This window comes from Hesperophylax consimilis, chromosome 8 (assembly GCF_061612785.1).
Source record: "Hesperophylax consimilis isolate HC1 chromosome 8, BYU_Hcon_1.0, whole genome shotgun sequence".
NCBI lineage: Eukaryota > Metazoa > Arthropoda > Insecta > Trichoptera > Limnephilidae > Hesperophylax > Hesperophylax consimilis.
The window spans coordinates 15,372,746-15,387,069 of NC_142843.1; the positions used below are offsets into that span (position 1 = coordinate 15,372,746).

The 14,324-nt window shown below is 34.2% G+C and overlaps 1 protein-coding gene across 1 annotated transcript; it reads right to left on the reverse strand.

Moving 5' to 3' along the window:
• Window positions 1–9,861: 9,861 nt before the first annotated feature.
• On the reverse strand, window positions 9,862–14,243 carry Sec20 (vesicle transport protein Sec20). Its single transcript, XM_089634450.1, has 5 exons — window positions 14,084–14,243; window positions 13,793–13,965; window positions 13,552–13,703; window positions 12,078–12,181; window positions 9,862–10,606 (listed from the first exon to the last, which is right to left on the reverse strand). Exons 1-5 carry the CDS (start codon window positions 14,168–14,170, stop codon window positions 10,442–10,444), a joined length of 681 nt encoding a protein of 226 aa, XP_089490576.1. The 5' UTR covers window positions 14,171–14,243; the 3' UTR covers window positions 9,862–10,441.
• Window positions 14,244–14,324: the final 81 nt, after the last annotated feature.

Consider the following 14,324-nt stretch of genomic DNA (forward strand, 5'->3'; position numbering starts at 1 on the left):
GGATTTTTTAGGTCCATGGTACGATTCAAATCATGGTAGTCAGGTATGTTTTGGTTTTCAAATCAGACAATAAAAAAATTCTACGAGAATAATATACCATACACAGTTAAAAAAAAACAAAATTATAAAATGGTGGTTACCGACTTTGCATGGCGGTATCCTCAAGTTAAAGTCCTTCAACCCGAATGGTGTACATGCGTACCTACCTAATATCCTTTGAGAGATAACCTTATAAAAGTGTTTACTTAAATCTTTTTCGAATATGGTTTGTGTTAAGGTGAAATCAACGATTTAAAATGCATGCATTTATTCTGACACAGTTGTTTATAAAAATATATTTTGTGTTTATAGAGTTGAATGTGTGTCGAAGGTTATTGTTATTATTAAATTACTGTCGCTTTCAAAACGCAATATTTTGCGAAATCATTGAATCACTGCAGGCAAAATTGATCCATTTACATAAGTCAGCCATATTGGCCTTAATTGACAACCAAAATATGATTGGCAGGGGCATTCGAGTAAGTGCATCATTTGGTACACTTGTTAACAAGGTTTTATCCATAAAGATAAATGCACGCCTTGAGACAAATATTACAATATACTATCTAATTAACCTATGTACTTGTGACAATGTATGCCCTGTAGTAGATACAAGGTCTATACTTACATGCTTAACATTTTATTTTAAAAGAATACCCCACACGATTCCCAGCTGCTCCCAAGAGACTATGGCATCCCCAATTGCAGTATGTTTTGAGGCTTAAGGTAGCGGGGAGGGGAAGGAGGTGGGGAAGAGGAAGTTGGGGGAGTACCTGGCTATTCAGATCTGGTCACCAAACACAGCTAAAACCATTTCAAGCAACGTTTCAAAATTTAATGTTGGGCTTACACAAGGGCAATACTGAGAATATCTACCACTCTGAATTATATTTGACTTGAATATGTGACTGAATTTGGTATTAAGTCTACAAATGGATGGACAAAAGTAATGGAATATCAATTTTTGTTTAATGTTGATCAATTAGGTTTTTTTTAATTTTTCAAAGTGGTAATGGAGTTGAAACTAAGAAGAGATGCAATTTGGAAAGGCGAGTGGAAAGCATTTTTATAATTAATAATAGAGAGGGAGTTATGTGGTTACCCGATACGGCTCCCCAGTACGGCTCTCCGGTACGGCTCCCCCGCTACACGGCTAGATTGGGTCAAACATTGCAATGTTCTGACATGTGTTATTTGAAAGAATTGGTCAAACTTGCAAAGAGTAGCAGTAAATCACTCGATAATGAAGTTATTGCTCTTGAAAATAAAAATAAAAACCATTTCTGTCTGGAATATCTAAGTCAACGCAACTATTTTAATCACCAATCATATTTCCATCGTGGGCTATAGCGTTTTGAAATACGAAGAAAAATATTCATTAACTGTCAAAAATTAAACAAGAAGTTAATCATTAATGGGTAGAACCTACATAGGAAGTAAAACTAGTTACATGTCTGGAAAAATCTTACATACGGTTATAGGTTACAATAGGCGGCGTATAAACGAAGGGCGGTATTCATCCCATTATGTAGAAGACAGTTAAATTAGTTCTGCCTTTCAGACTACAGTTTTGAAACGGTTCACATTTATTAGTACCTACCTACTATACTTAACCCTTTCAACGCCGGGTTTCAATTAATTACTAACCATACTTACTTAATTCAGTATCAATTAAGGAGACAGAACAAAACAATCAACTAGGTACCTACTTAAAATTATCAACATTTACAGCAGAAAATATTGAACGGTGAATTCTGGTATCATTAAATTAAAAAATTTTCCTTTTTGAAATTTGAAAGTCCAACGCAACTATTTTCAACATAAATTCCATCATGAACTTCGAAATTTTTTTCGAAAAATGTTTTCGGAAAAAGTCGGGTAGTACATAAATTCTCATCTATGATAGTATTTTTTGTGGAATTTTGCTGTGTATAATAATATTCATGTTGTAAATTGATGTACTCGATAATGTATTGCAGGGAAACAGTTGCTCATAGGTAAGTTGGAAAAAAAAATAAAACAGGTAGTTTATTTTGGTCCGATATTTAACCCCAGACGAAATGATATTATTTACATTATAATATATTACGGTGCACTTTCAGTGGCAAGGCGAAATGTTGTTAAGGTCAACAGCTTCTTTCAAGACGGCCGAGAGCACGTCGTAATTCAATACTTTAACTTGAATAGCATTCCAGTTGCAGTACGTATCGTGAAATGCTTCTGAATGCACCGAATTCCCGCGCATTTTTATTGAAAGTCACCTGACATTATTCAGGGTTTTTTTAAATTAATAAGGGACAGTCACAATTCCGGTATCCGAAGGACGAAGTCTTACGCACATTTAGGTAGGTAACAACATTGTAACTTATTTTATAAGGAAGTTGAAGTAATTAAAGCTGAAAGAGTTGATTTTAAAATGGTGCCAAACGCTGTTTACCGGAAAACTTGATTGCTTCTTGGTTGTCTACGCCAGAGTCGAGACGATGTATTTAGACGCCTGGGGCACCAATAAAAGGCGCCCTCACGAAACGGGGGCAATCTTTGGATAAAAAGTAATCTATTAAGTTTTTTATCTTTCTATTTATGGTTTCATTGCATGAAGCAAATTAAATTCTCGGGCGCAAAGCTGGTGTCAAAATACTTATCACAGATTTTCGTACGGATAATCTATGTAAACTTTACTTTCACTTATCAACGTCAATTTTGATTTCCATCCTATCAATAAAAATTATACCCGTTTTTTATATTTAAACAATGATATTTATATTTAAATGATTAAATTGAAAACTAGGAAAGAATTTATTATAATATGTACAATAATGCAGCAAATAACTCACCAATTACTCGCAAAAGCACAACATATACCCACTACGAAAAATTGATAAACCTGGACATTTTTCATGCATGTTTTCCAATGTATAAAACTAATTTATTAAAATTTAAAAACTATTTGCACTTGACTTTCAAAAACTTTTTCAAACCTTAATTACAATTCGTGAGCTTCGTGTACTTATTGATTTAAAAATAAAAACTCTTCCACTCTCCACACACCTTCTTCCTATTTGGTATTCGTTGTTATCACTACCCATACCTACGAAATTAAAAAGACATTAAGGACATACGTTATAGAGATATTAACTATGTATAATTTTATTTAGAACCGTATAACTTGTAGTAAAATGTACTGTGAATGTCCAAATAAATAAATAAAAATACATAAGAGATTTTTTTGAGGGTAAACATTAAATTATTTATAAACTTCGTGTTCATTGATGGCGCTAATTTCAATATTTAAAAAAAAACCTTTTTGTAAAAATTGCTATAATAAGATGAATGTATTGTGTGTTGGCGGGTGTCATAGAATGAGGAAGAACATTTATATTTTATAGCAGATGCAGGAATGGATCTAACGGTAATCATTTCAGCAAATACTGATTGGGCCCCTCTGAGGCCCCCTTGCAGTTCCGTCTCTGATGTAGTCCCGGAATTCATGCCCATAGACAGGGCCGCCGAGATGAGAGTTCAGGAGGTTATAAATCATACCCACCCGAGGTCCAAGCAATTGCAGAACTTATCAAGAATTACAAATTACAATTTTACAAATCATTCAATTATTATTAAGGTTCATATAATAAATTAAAAGGTTACCTCTGCACGTGAAGGTCATGCAAGACTGGAGGCCTCGATAGGAAATAAGTTCTTTAATGCATATTATGTCATCTTTCGGATACTGTGAAAATTGTACATTTTGAATGGGAATCCAACGAATTTGTTCATTCGGCTACTAGCCAGTTAAGCTAATATGCTTTAAAGGTTTCTATTTTAAACAATACTAAAAGATTTCCATTTATGAAAATACTAAAGGATTTCTGTCTATGTATTTTTGGGATACTGACTTTCCAAAAACAAATCGACAGCATTTATTGGTTTGCCTCCGATCTACAAAAAATTTCGCCTGCTGCGTTTTATCCGTGTCTGTGTGAATGTATTAATTCTTATTTCACTCCCTTCACCCACACCACATAGGTACCCCAATTGGGATACTTTGTGAATGTATTAATTCTTATTTCACTCCCTCCACCCACACCACATAAGTACCCTAATTGCGATACTTTGTGAATGTATTAATTATTATTTCACTCCCTTCACCTACACCACATAAGTACCCTAATTGGGATACTTTGTGAATGTATTAATTCTTATTTCACTCCCTTCACCCACACCACATAGGTAGGTACCCCAATTGGGATACTTTGTTAATTTTTGTTGTTTGTTTTTGGGGTGTTATGCCGTGTTGCGCTAACTCCTTCTTTAGCCGACGTTTCGGACAGCGTTGCAGTGTCCATCATCAGGGCAGATCCGGTAGATCCGAAGATGTGTAAATTTTGGCTGTCGAGTTTGTGCTTATTTGTTGGACGGGCCCCAGGCTAACATAAATACTGTGCTTTCAGAATTCGCCACAAGATGTCGCCACTTCCGTTGGCATTTCGCACTTGGACGGGCCCAGGCCACAAACAAATAAGCACAAACTCGAGAACCAAAATTTACACATCTTCGGATCTACCGGATCTGCCCTGATGATGGACACTGCGACGCTGTCCGAAACGTCGGCTAAAGGAGTTAGCGCAACACGGTTAGAGGTGAGTCGTACTAGCTCTTCTTGATACTCGGAACAATTGGTACAAGTATGAATAAATACCTAATCCAAATACCTGTTCCCTAGTATTTAACTTGCTCATTACATGGGGGGGGTGGGGGGTTGTTAGAGAATTTCTAAAAAATGTCATATATGTGATTTCCAGTTTCCCACAACGATTTTTCACATCGGGGGTTGCTAGAGGATTTCAATTTCAATGAAGCAAAATAAAATAATTTTTTAAAACTATATTTATGGAGATTCTCATCTTACCTAACCTAATTAATTTTATAAATGAGTCATAGCACGGAAAACTTGCTACCTAAATAAGAGGCCCCAAGAAGGAACACTAAAGAAAAAAAAATTATAATCCACTCTAAGCAAATACACAACAACATAACTGCAATATCTCGTGTTTAGTGATAGAAATCCAAACCGACATAAAATACCTATACATTACAGTAGACAAATTAATGCATAAAATCGTCCGCACACATTAACGTACTCAAAGACAGAGTGAGGAAACTAAGATACATCATAGATTCAAAAAAATAATAATTCCACTTAAATCATATCGGTACATATTCATCAGAACTTCTGTTTAAAGAATTTAAAGTCAGAAAACTAAATGCATTCTTTTTATATCACGAAATTTTACAAATTTACAAAGAAAATAGTCTTAATAAAACTGCACCTTTTAAAATAATAGAAAACCCAGACAAACATCAACTCTCACAACTCGAAAAAGTAATTAAAAAACAGTGCAATTCAACTATAAATATCTTGGAGTGAAATTTTTTTAATACATTATCAGAAAGTATTAGAAATAACAATAAACATTTTAAATACCACCTTAAAAATACACTGAAAATATAAACAGAATACTCATAGTAAAAATAACGATCATAATATTACACCCCCACATACACAAGCCAAGCTTTATTATGGTGGTGCATCTCAACAACAAAGATTTTAAATGCCAACAAAGAACACAGTGAAAATATTTTTTTATAAAGCCCTAATATTTTATTTTTAGATGGCGCCACTTTCGTTCGCAGTTCGCACAAGATAGCTTCCAATTTTCGAAAGCGAGAAATAATACATTAGCCGTGCACTAATTATGTGCACTAGGTAGAAAGCGCCCGGCCGGACCTCGTCTCCGGCGATGCTTTTGTACTCTTGCTAAAACCTTTTTTAACTGGTGGACGCATATTACCGGAGTTTTATTGACAATAGCTGCCGAGATCGCGCTGGATTTTAACAGTATCATATCCTTTCTCGCTTACTCACCTACATAAGAAGATTGTTTCCCTAATATTCAAAGATTAGGGAAACACTCTTCTAATGTAAGCGAGTAACGAGATGCCTATACATATGTCCCGCCCTCGGTATGAATACGCGAGACGCGAGACGCGCAAGACTAGCAAGACGCGTAAGACGTCCAATACTCGCAAGACTCGGAAGACGTGCAATACTCGAAAGACTCGCAAGACTCGCAAGACGTGCAATACTCGCAAGACGTGCAATACTCGCAAGACGCGCAAGACTCGCAAGACGCGCAATACTTAAGAACAAATACTAAGTACGAAAGTCTCTTTGAAATATCTGTTCCAAACATCTGTTCTAGTAAATACGCTTCACCTCTACAACACGGCATAACACCCCAAAAACAAACAACAAAAATACTTTTGGCCGTGAGAATCTAAAAACTTACTTTGTTAATGTATTAATTCTTATTTCACTCCCTCCACCCACACCACATAAGTACCCTAATTGGTATACTTTGTGAATGTATTAATTCTTATTTCACTCCCTTCACCCACACCACATAAGTACCCTAATTGGGATACTTTGTGAATGTATTAATTCTTATTTCACTCCCTTCACCCACGCCACATAGGTACCCCAATTGGGATACTTTGTTAATGTATTAATTCTTATTTCACTCCCTCCACCCACACCACATAAGTACCCTAATTGGGATACTTTGTGAATGTATTAATTCTTATTTCACTCCCTTCACCCACACCACATAGGTACCCCAATTGGGATACTTTGTTAATGTATTAATTCTTATTTCACTCCCTCCACCCACACCACATAAGTACCATTTGGGATACTTTGTGAATGTATTAATTCTTATTTCACTCCCTCCACCCACACCACATAAGTACCCTAATTGGGATACTTTGTGAATGTATTAATTCTTATTTCACTCCTTTCACCCACACCACATAAGTACCCTATTTGGGATACTTTGTGAATGTATTTATTCTTATTTCACTTCCTTTACCCACACCACATAGGTACCCCAACTGGGACACCATGTAAAAAATTCCTGCAGTGCTTTTCTGTGCTTAGTGAGAGATATGATATATTTTCAACTCAATTCATATGTGTGTCACAAATCAAAACATAAATATAATAGAATGGGAAAGTTTTATTTAGAAGAGTGGTGTAATAATACTTAACTTTTTTGCCTGCTGGTTTAGATACCCTTCAGAAATTGCGTCTAGAGCCAGTGCCCTGGTTTCCGCAACCTCATCCTGGCTCTTATATAACCAATTGATTTACGAGAGCTCATTGCGGCTGAATAGGCTACTGACATCTTTTTTTCAAAATATCTTGGCTTTTCTGGTCATTGGCGCTTTTAACATTCCCATATTTATAATTTCTGCACAACTATAATAATGAAATAATAATAGGTATTGATAATTTAAAAAAAACATTTATTATAACAAAATAACATTTCCACAGAATATATTACCAAATTGGCTTAATTATCATTATATCCGTTTGTTTTACAATTAGGCACAATGTCTACTATAGAATAACTAAACATTACCGAAATATCATCATTTGTTTATGTTATACCGCAACTACTATCCTCATCTGCATAGCTTGGGGACTTCCGAAGCTTAGAGGGCAAAAATAAACCAAATATGTTCACCAATTTGAACATTGATTAACAATAAAATAGAAGCTGCCATCTAACTTTCGGAGCCCGTGGAACTATGAGTATATCATCCCTCTTTGGGGAATATTGTACGGCTAAATTAAGCGGGAAAGGAGAAGGTAAGAGAAGGGTCAAGTAAAAATTGAATTCTGAATTCTCCCACCAGGGCAATACTGTAGGTATATTTAACTTATATTTCACACTGGAATGAGGCGCAAAAATAACAAAGTGAATTATTATGTATTAATCACTGAAAACAATATTAATGACTCTCAAACATAGACTAAATAAGACTAGACACGGCATAACCATTGAAAAATGACCCCAACACAATTTTGGTTTGGTTCACGTGCACATTTATGAAAAGGCGCACGCATTGTGTCGCAATGCGAAATGGGCACTGTGCATTGCGTTTTACCTTTTGTTGGTCTAGAGTTAAGCTATTTTGCTTGTCAGCTATTTTTGCTGGTAAAATTCCTGACGTCACATGAATAACACACCCACAAGGAATCCACCAATTGGGTGATTCCTGTTAATTATTATCACGTGGGGAGCATACAAATATCACGCAACCAATGCGTGATAATTATTGATGTATTAGTCGTCTAGCGTTGACACGCGCGACAACTCAAGTGTGTGATATATTTGGTCTGTGCATTTTGCCAATCAGGGTTGTATTAAGTCGTTATTGCCTTTCGGGTAATATCTACTTCGCCTTTTAGATTTTTTTGTAGAAGAATTGATAGAAATAAATTTGCGTCATTTAATGAATTCATTTATTTTATGGGTATTTTCGCTTTGGTTTCCCTACAAACCGGAAAAAATGGAGAAATGGTTAGAAACAATCCGAATTCAATTATGTGACAATAACTGGGTACCATCAGCAGGAAACCGCGTTTGCTCTAAGAATTTTCAAACCTATTTATCTAACTGCAAGCGGCCTCCGACGTGTAGACTGCAAAGCTTTGCCTGTTTTTCCGGTAATTATAAAAGACTTAAGAAAGTTTATTATGGATTGATCAGGTTTTAATTGATAATGTCGTTGTTTTCAGGCTGATATTGGACAGTCGCTGTCCACCATGGCCACGGGTCCTGCGAATATAGATACCGCCATTGTTTTTTCTCGAACAAGACTGGTTCTCAATCCTGCTGAAACTTCTTTTGTAATCGAATAGCCGGTTGTTCCTGTATCAGAATTGCAACAACCGATGTTCGTGAATGCCGTAAATAATACGTAAAATCCTATTTAACGGGCGTAAATAAATAAGTATATATTGTAATCATGTAATCTCCACCCCCCTTACCCCTTACCCATACGCTCTCTGAAGCTCTGTCCTCATCATTGTTGCTTATTCAATTAGGTTGCTTCGTTCCTTTCCCATAAGTCGTGGTTCAGCTCGCTTGTGTACCCACAATATTTGATGATTTATCTCTCTCTTTATGTTAATCTTACATTATGTTTAATGTAAAGTCGTTAGGTTAGTTTTAGTACTTAGGTTAGTTTTCAATAATGCTATCTTGAAGAAGATTGAGAAACTAGCTGACCAAAACTAGTTGACACAATGTCTTAATTCTAACAAAGTGGTCGAAGACAAAATAACTTTTAATTGAATGGTAGTAGTATAATTATTAAATGATAGTGTTGTTCTAGTATCTATAATTTTATGTTACTGTTAAATGTTTTACTAATATTATTTTATATTCATCAGTTTTAATTATTTTGTATAATTTTCGACAGCTTACTAGATATCTTCTGTTTTAAAATGCATGCAAAAGCCCGACCGGGCATAAAACCAAATTAAATTAAATGATTTCAAATCACAAAGTGATTGTTTTCTTCAATAATTATATACCATTCTATCTAAATACTATGGTAAATTAAAAAAAAAACCTCTTCACAATAATAAAAATGTGAACGTTTTTGCTTTTGTAGGACCTGTATAGAATTCCAAAACAAAATATAAATTAAATTAAAATCATTTTTGTGTTATTTATCAATTCTTTCCTGATTCAGCCCTTATTCAGCACATAAAATTTGCTGTAAGTGTTAGTTTCTTTTTGGCTTTATGTCCATATTACAAAACCTCTGACAACAAATTCTCCGTGGTTTTGATTACGAGTTTGAACGCTAGTACAAGGAGTTTAAACAGAGTTGGGTTGTTAAGTTCATCTCCATATTTGTGAGGTACGCTATGTGGGGTCATTTTAAAAATGAATTTAGCTAGACAGGGCTAATCTAGTATAATACATCAATGCTCTCAAATGAAAAACTTGAAACAGAAAAGACAGAAAAAGATTCCCTCGCATCTAGGAAATTGAACCCTTACCGGGGAAGTGCTCTGATCACTGAGCTAATTCAACCATACCAACTTATGTCATTTTTAACAGTATCATACTTCGACGGAGAGCTACCAACATTATCTTCATTTTATTAATGCATATTTTTATTGGCTGCTATCTTTATGTATGATTGCAAGATTCTACCCAAACTAAATGCAATAAAAGATGCATTAAGAAAATTAAGATAATGTTGGTATCTCTCAGTCGAAGTTCGATACTGTTAAAAATGACATTAGTTGATATGGTTGAATTAGCTCAGTGGTCAGAGCACTTTCCTGGCAATGAAAAGGTTTTGGGTTCAATTCCCAGATGCGACTGAATTTTTTTCTGTCTTTTCGATTTCAAATGTTTTGTTTGAGATTTGTTAATATTGTCTTCAATGAATAAATATTACAATTTGAGGTTTAACTCGTCAAGTTATTCCAAAAATTAAAATACTATTTTATTTAATTATTAAAATCAATTGATGTTTAAAAAAGTCTTTTATGTAAAACATATAAAACACAAGCAATAAAAAATAGGAATGAAAAGAATATGACGATTTTATCGGTGAACTCTCGGCGGCTGTACTTCTGCAATAGCTTCCCAGATTGGTTGATGGTTCCAGCTGTGTTCTCCAGTTCGTCTCTCGTATTCTTGAAAATAACAGAAAAATAAATCAACCAATCTTGTTGGAAACCGATGCATGCACAAAATTATAGATAATCTATCGTCGCTGGAAGTTAAAACTTCAAATGTGACAGTTTTCCAAAAATGCATTAATCATTTTTGATCCTGGTTTAATAATTTATAGTAAGTTCAAAATGATAAATTTTAAATAATTATGTAATTTTAATAGGTTTTGTGTATTTCGTTTGAAAATAACCATGAACTACTATGCTAATTCTATACACAAATGATCCAACGAACCAAAGAGATCACAGTATCTTTTCGATTTACAAAACTAATTAATGTTTCAAACTATTGTCCTGAGATATGTCTGCACTTGTATTTTCACCTAAGACCACACAAAACATGATTTTCGATATCATCGTTGCACTCGCAAGACCGGCTGTGTTTGTTTTACCAAATTTTATAGGTGAAGCAGAAATCTTCCCCGGTTTCTATTAAAATGTATCAACAAACGTCGTTTGAATGGGTATTGTGCTGTAACGGCCGAGATTGGGCCCGAATCCTTGATTTTTTATAGAATTTTCTAGCATAAAATCTCAGTAGACATTTTTGCAAGCGGAATGACGATATATCACGTTGAAACGTTTAGCTTTGTAAACTGTCCAAGATGCTAAATAATTAAAATAATTATTGTCTTAGTAAATCTGCAAACAAAACTCTATCAGTTATTTTTCACCACAAATTATTGAAGTAATTACGAATCCAGCAAGGACATATCCCTGGAAAATAATCACTTAAGGGTAAATGTGACGTGCAATATAATCTATTCGGTCATAGATGGCGTTAATTTAATTATTTTATGAAAATACACTTTTTGCAAGTTATGCTTTAAAATGTTAGGACAAATTATTTATTTGCGCCCGTAAACACGCAATATAAATGTGAATAAATAGTTTTATGCGCATACTAATAGAATAATGGATTGAATCACGGATACAATATTGTGTTTGTATGCCTTTCTTTAAGAATTGAGTTTTTATTTGGAAAACAAGTTTTTCAAAACTATTTATTCATATTCATATTTCGGGTGTACGAGCATAAGAAGAGCAATAGTGAAGGCCGGATCATAAAACAGAAAAATATTTTTTAAGCCTTGAGAGAGATGCCATTCATAAAATTCAAAAGTAGGATCTAAAATTTTATTAGCCCAAGCGAAGCCGATTTTGTTCTTCATATACATTTTTCGAAGCATTATGGTCCAAATCGCATCGCAAATTATTCTAAAAAGGATAATATTAGAATGCTCGCATGTTCGCCAGAGACCCATCGGCGTTCCACTGGTTAAAAGATTATTGGCAAAAAGTATATTTTCATAAAATGATTCAATTAACGCCATCTAAATATAAAGCGTAGATTATAACGTATGTTACATTTACCATTAAGAAAAGTATTTTAATAATTCTATAACAATAAGATGGTGAAATATTAGAATACCTGAACACCAGAACTGGAAGTGGCGAGAGTATCTAGGGTCTCTGCACTTCTTTGCGTTGTGTCCGCCAGTTGTCTACTGATTGATAGCAGCTGATCCGTGACACCTTCAAATTACACAGAATTAATTGGTAAAAGTGTAATGAAACTGGTACAAAGGATTATGTTGCAAATGCCACACTTAAAAATACGACTGAGTTATCATTGCAAGCGGGGAAAGCATATTATACCGAAGCATATGATAAAAATTCGAGTTCCACTCAATGTTTTATCAAAATTGCTAACAAAATATTGTCAAAATGGAGAGAATTTAAAATTACATCAATTTATAAAATAGAAATCAATCTTTATTTTTACATATTTTTCGTCGTAAGAAAGTGCACATAAAGTACTAGAATTAAAAACTGTATTCGAAAGCATGAACTTAAGATAATGTAATCATCAGAGATGTGCTTTATTTCAAATAAATCCATTTCAAATGGAAATGCAAAATGCAAAATGGGTATTTCCCATTTTGCATTTTAAATGCTTTTCTAAAAACCATTTTGCATTTTAAATGCTTTTCTCAATGCATTTTCCATTTTAAATGCTTTTTTGCAACATTCTTCATACTATCTCCACTCATCTTTTTTTCATAAGCCCCAAATATCAGTCGTTACTCAACCTCGCTATGAGAGATAATTTACATTTGTCAAGTTGCTCCCTGGTAGGAGCCCTGGCAATTGAGTGATACCATTACAAAAAATACTGATTCAAATACTAAACAAGGGGCCATGAGGCTGTAATATTAAATGTTAGATAGCAGTATCTATGTTTTTACATTGGCAACAATAGTCCCGCGCAATTTTTTTGTGGTTTCATAATCTGTAGTCGTAGTGTTTTTGGATTTACCATCATGTAATATGTTTGTTCTACATTGATGTCCATTATTAAATGACAAAATTGTTTAAAAATTCTATAATTATTTTAATTGTTTAACCTGAGAAACCATTTTGCATTTTCAATGCATTTTGAAAATACGTATTTTGCATTTGAAATGCTTTTCTAAAAACCATTTTGCATTTTGCATTTTTAAATGGAAAAATTTTGACCCATTTCCATTTTGCATTTCAAATGGTTTTGGGTACCCATTTTGCACATCTCTGGTAATCATGCTCTTGGCCAATTTGACAAGTACATGCACCGAGGTGCGCTGTTATGCTTCTTGGCACTTTAATGGTGATGCTATGAATGTAAGCTAGAGGTCCAACCGCTGAGAGCTCCATTTTTCAATATCTTTCTGTTACAGACCCCAATGAAAAAGAGGGAAGGTAACAACGGATCAGTGGTACAGATAGCTTATTATACTTAAATATAGGATAGAACTATAGCTGTGAAAGCTGAAAGAATGTGAACCAAAGGTGTGTCCTCGGCCAACTCTGTATTTTTCAACCATTATTTTTAATCAGTACCTACCATAAATATGAATACAACTTACCTGAAGACACTTTCAATAAGCTAGATTTGTCAGTTTTCTTCCTCTGGCGAATTTCACCATCGCCGGGCTTATATCCGAGAAGTTCTTCTTTTTGCGCTTTCTCAATGGCGAATGCACTGGCAACATTGGCATTTTTAAATGCATGAAGGGAACTAGATAAAATAATAAAATAAAAATTATCGCACACATACTTTAACTATAAAACTTTATTTTATATTATTATCTTATGTGGCTCCATTACCTAGCGAGCTGTTGCCTGTGTGATTCCACTTCAGCGGAGAGCTTTTTGTCCATGTTATCTCTAGCATATTGTTCTAGTAATTCGATATCTTTTCTCAGTTCTTCGATGTGTCCCCTACCCTGACAGTTGAGGAGATTCAGACCTTCTAGTGATTCTTTACAACCAACAATATCCTATAAAATAATGTCAGTATTTATTTAATAAGTCAAGCCTGTGAGGTACATCGTAGGTAAGTAATTATTTAACATTTTAGGTGGATATGAAATATCCTAATTCAAAAAAATGATTTACCTGAATCAATGCTTTTACTTGAAGATCATGTTGAACTAAATTTTGACGAATTAGTTCGATAGAAATTACATTACTTTTTTTATTCATTTTGTTAGAAAGTATAGTAGGAATAATTTCTTAGATTCGGAATAATCAACAAAAGTCATACGTCAACGCAAATTTGACAGTTGTCTATAATGTTGCAAGGATTTAAACCAGAACTGCACAATAAGCCGGGAATACACATGCCTGTAGCTGGCAC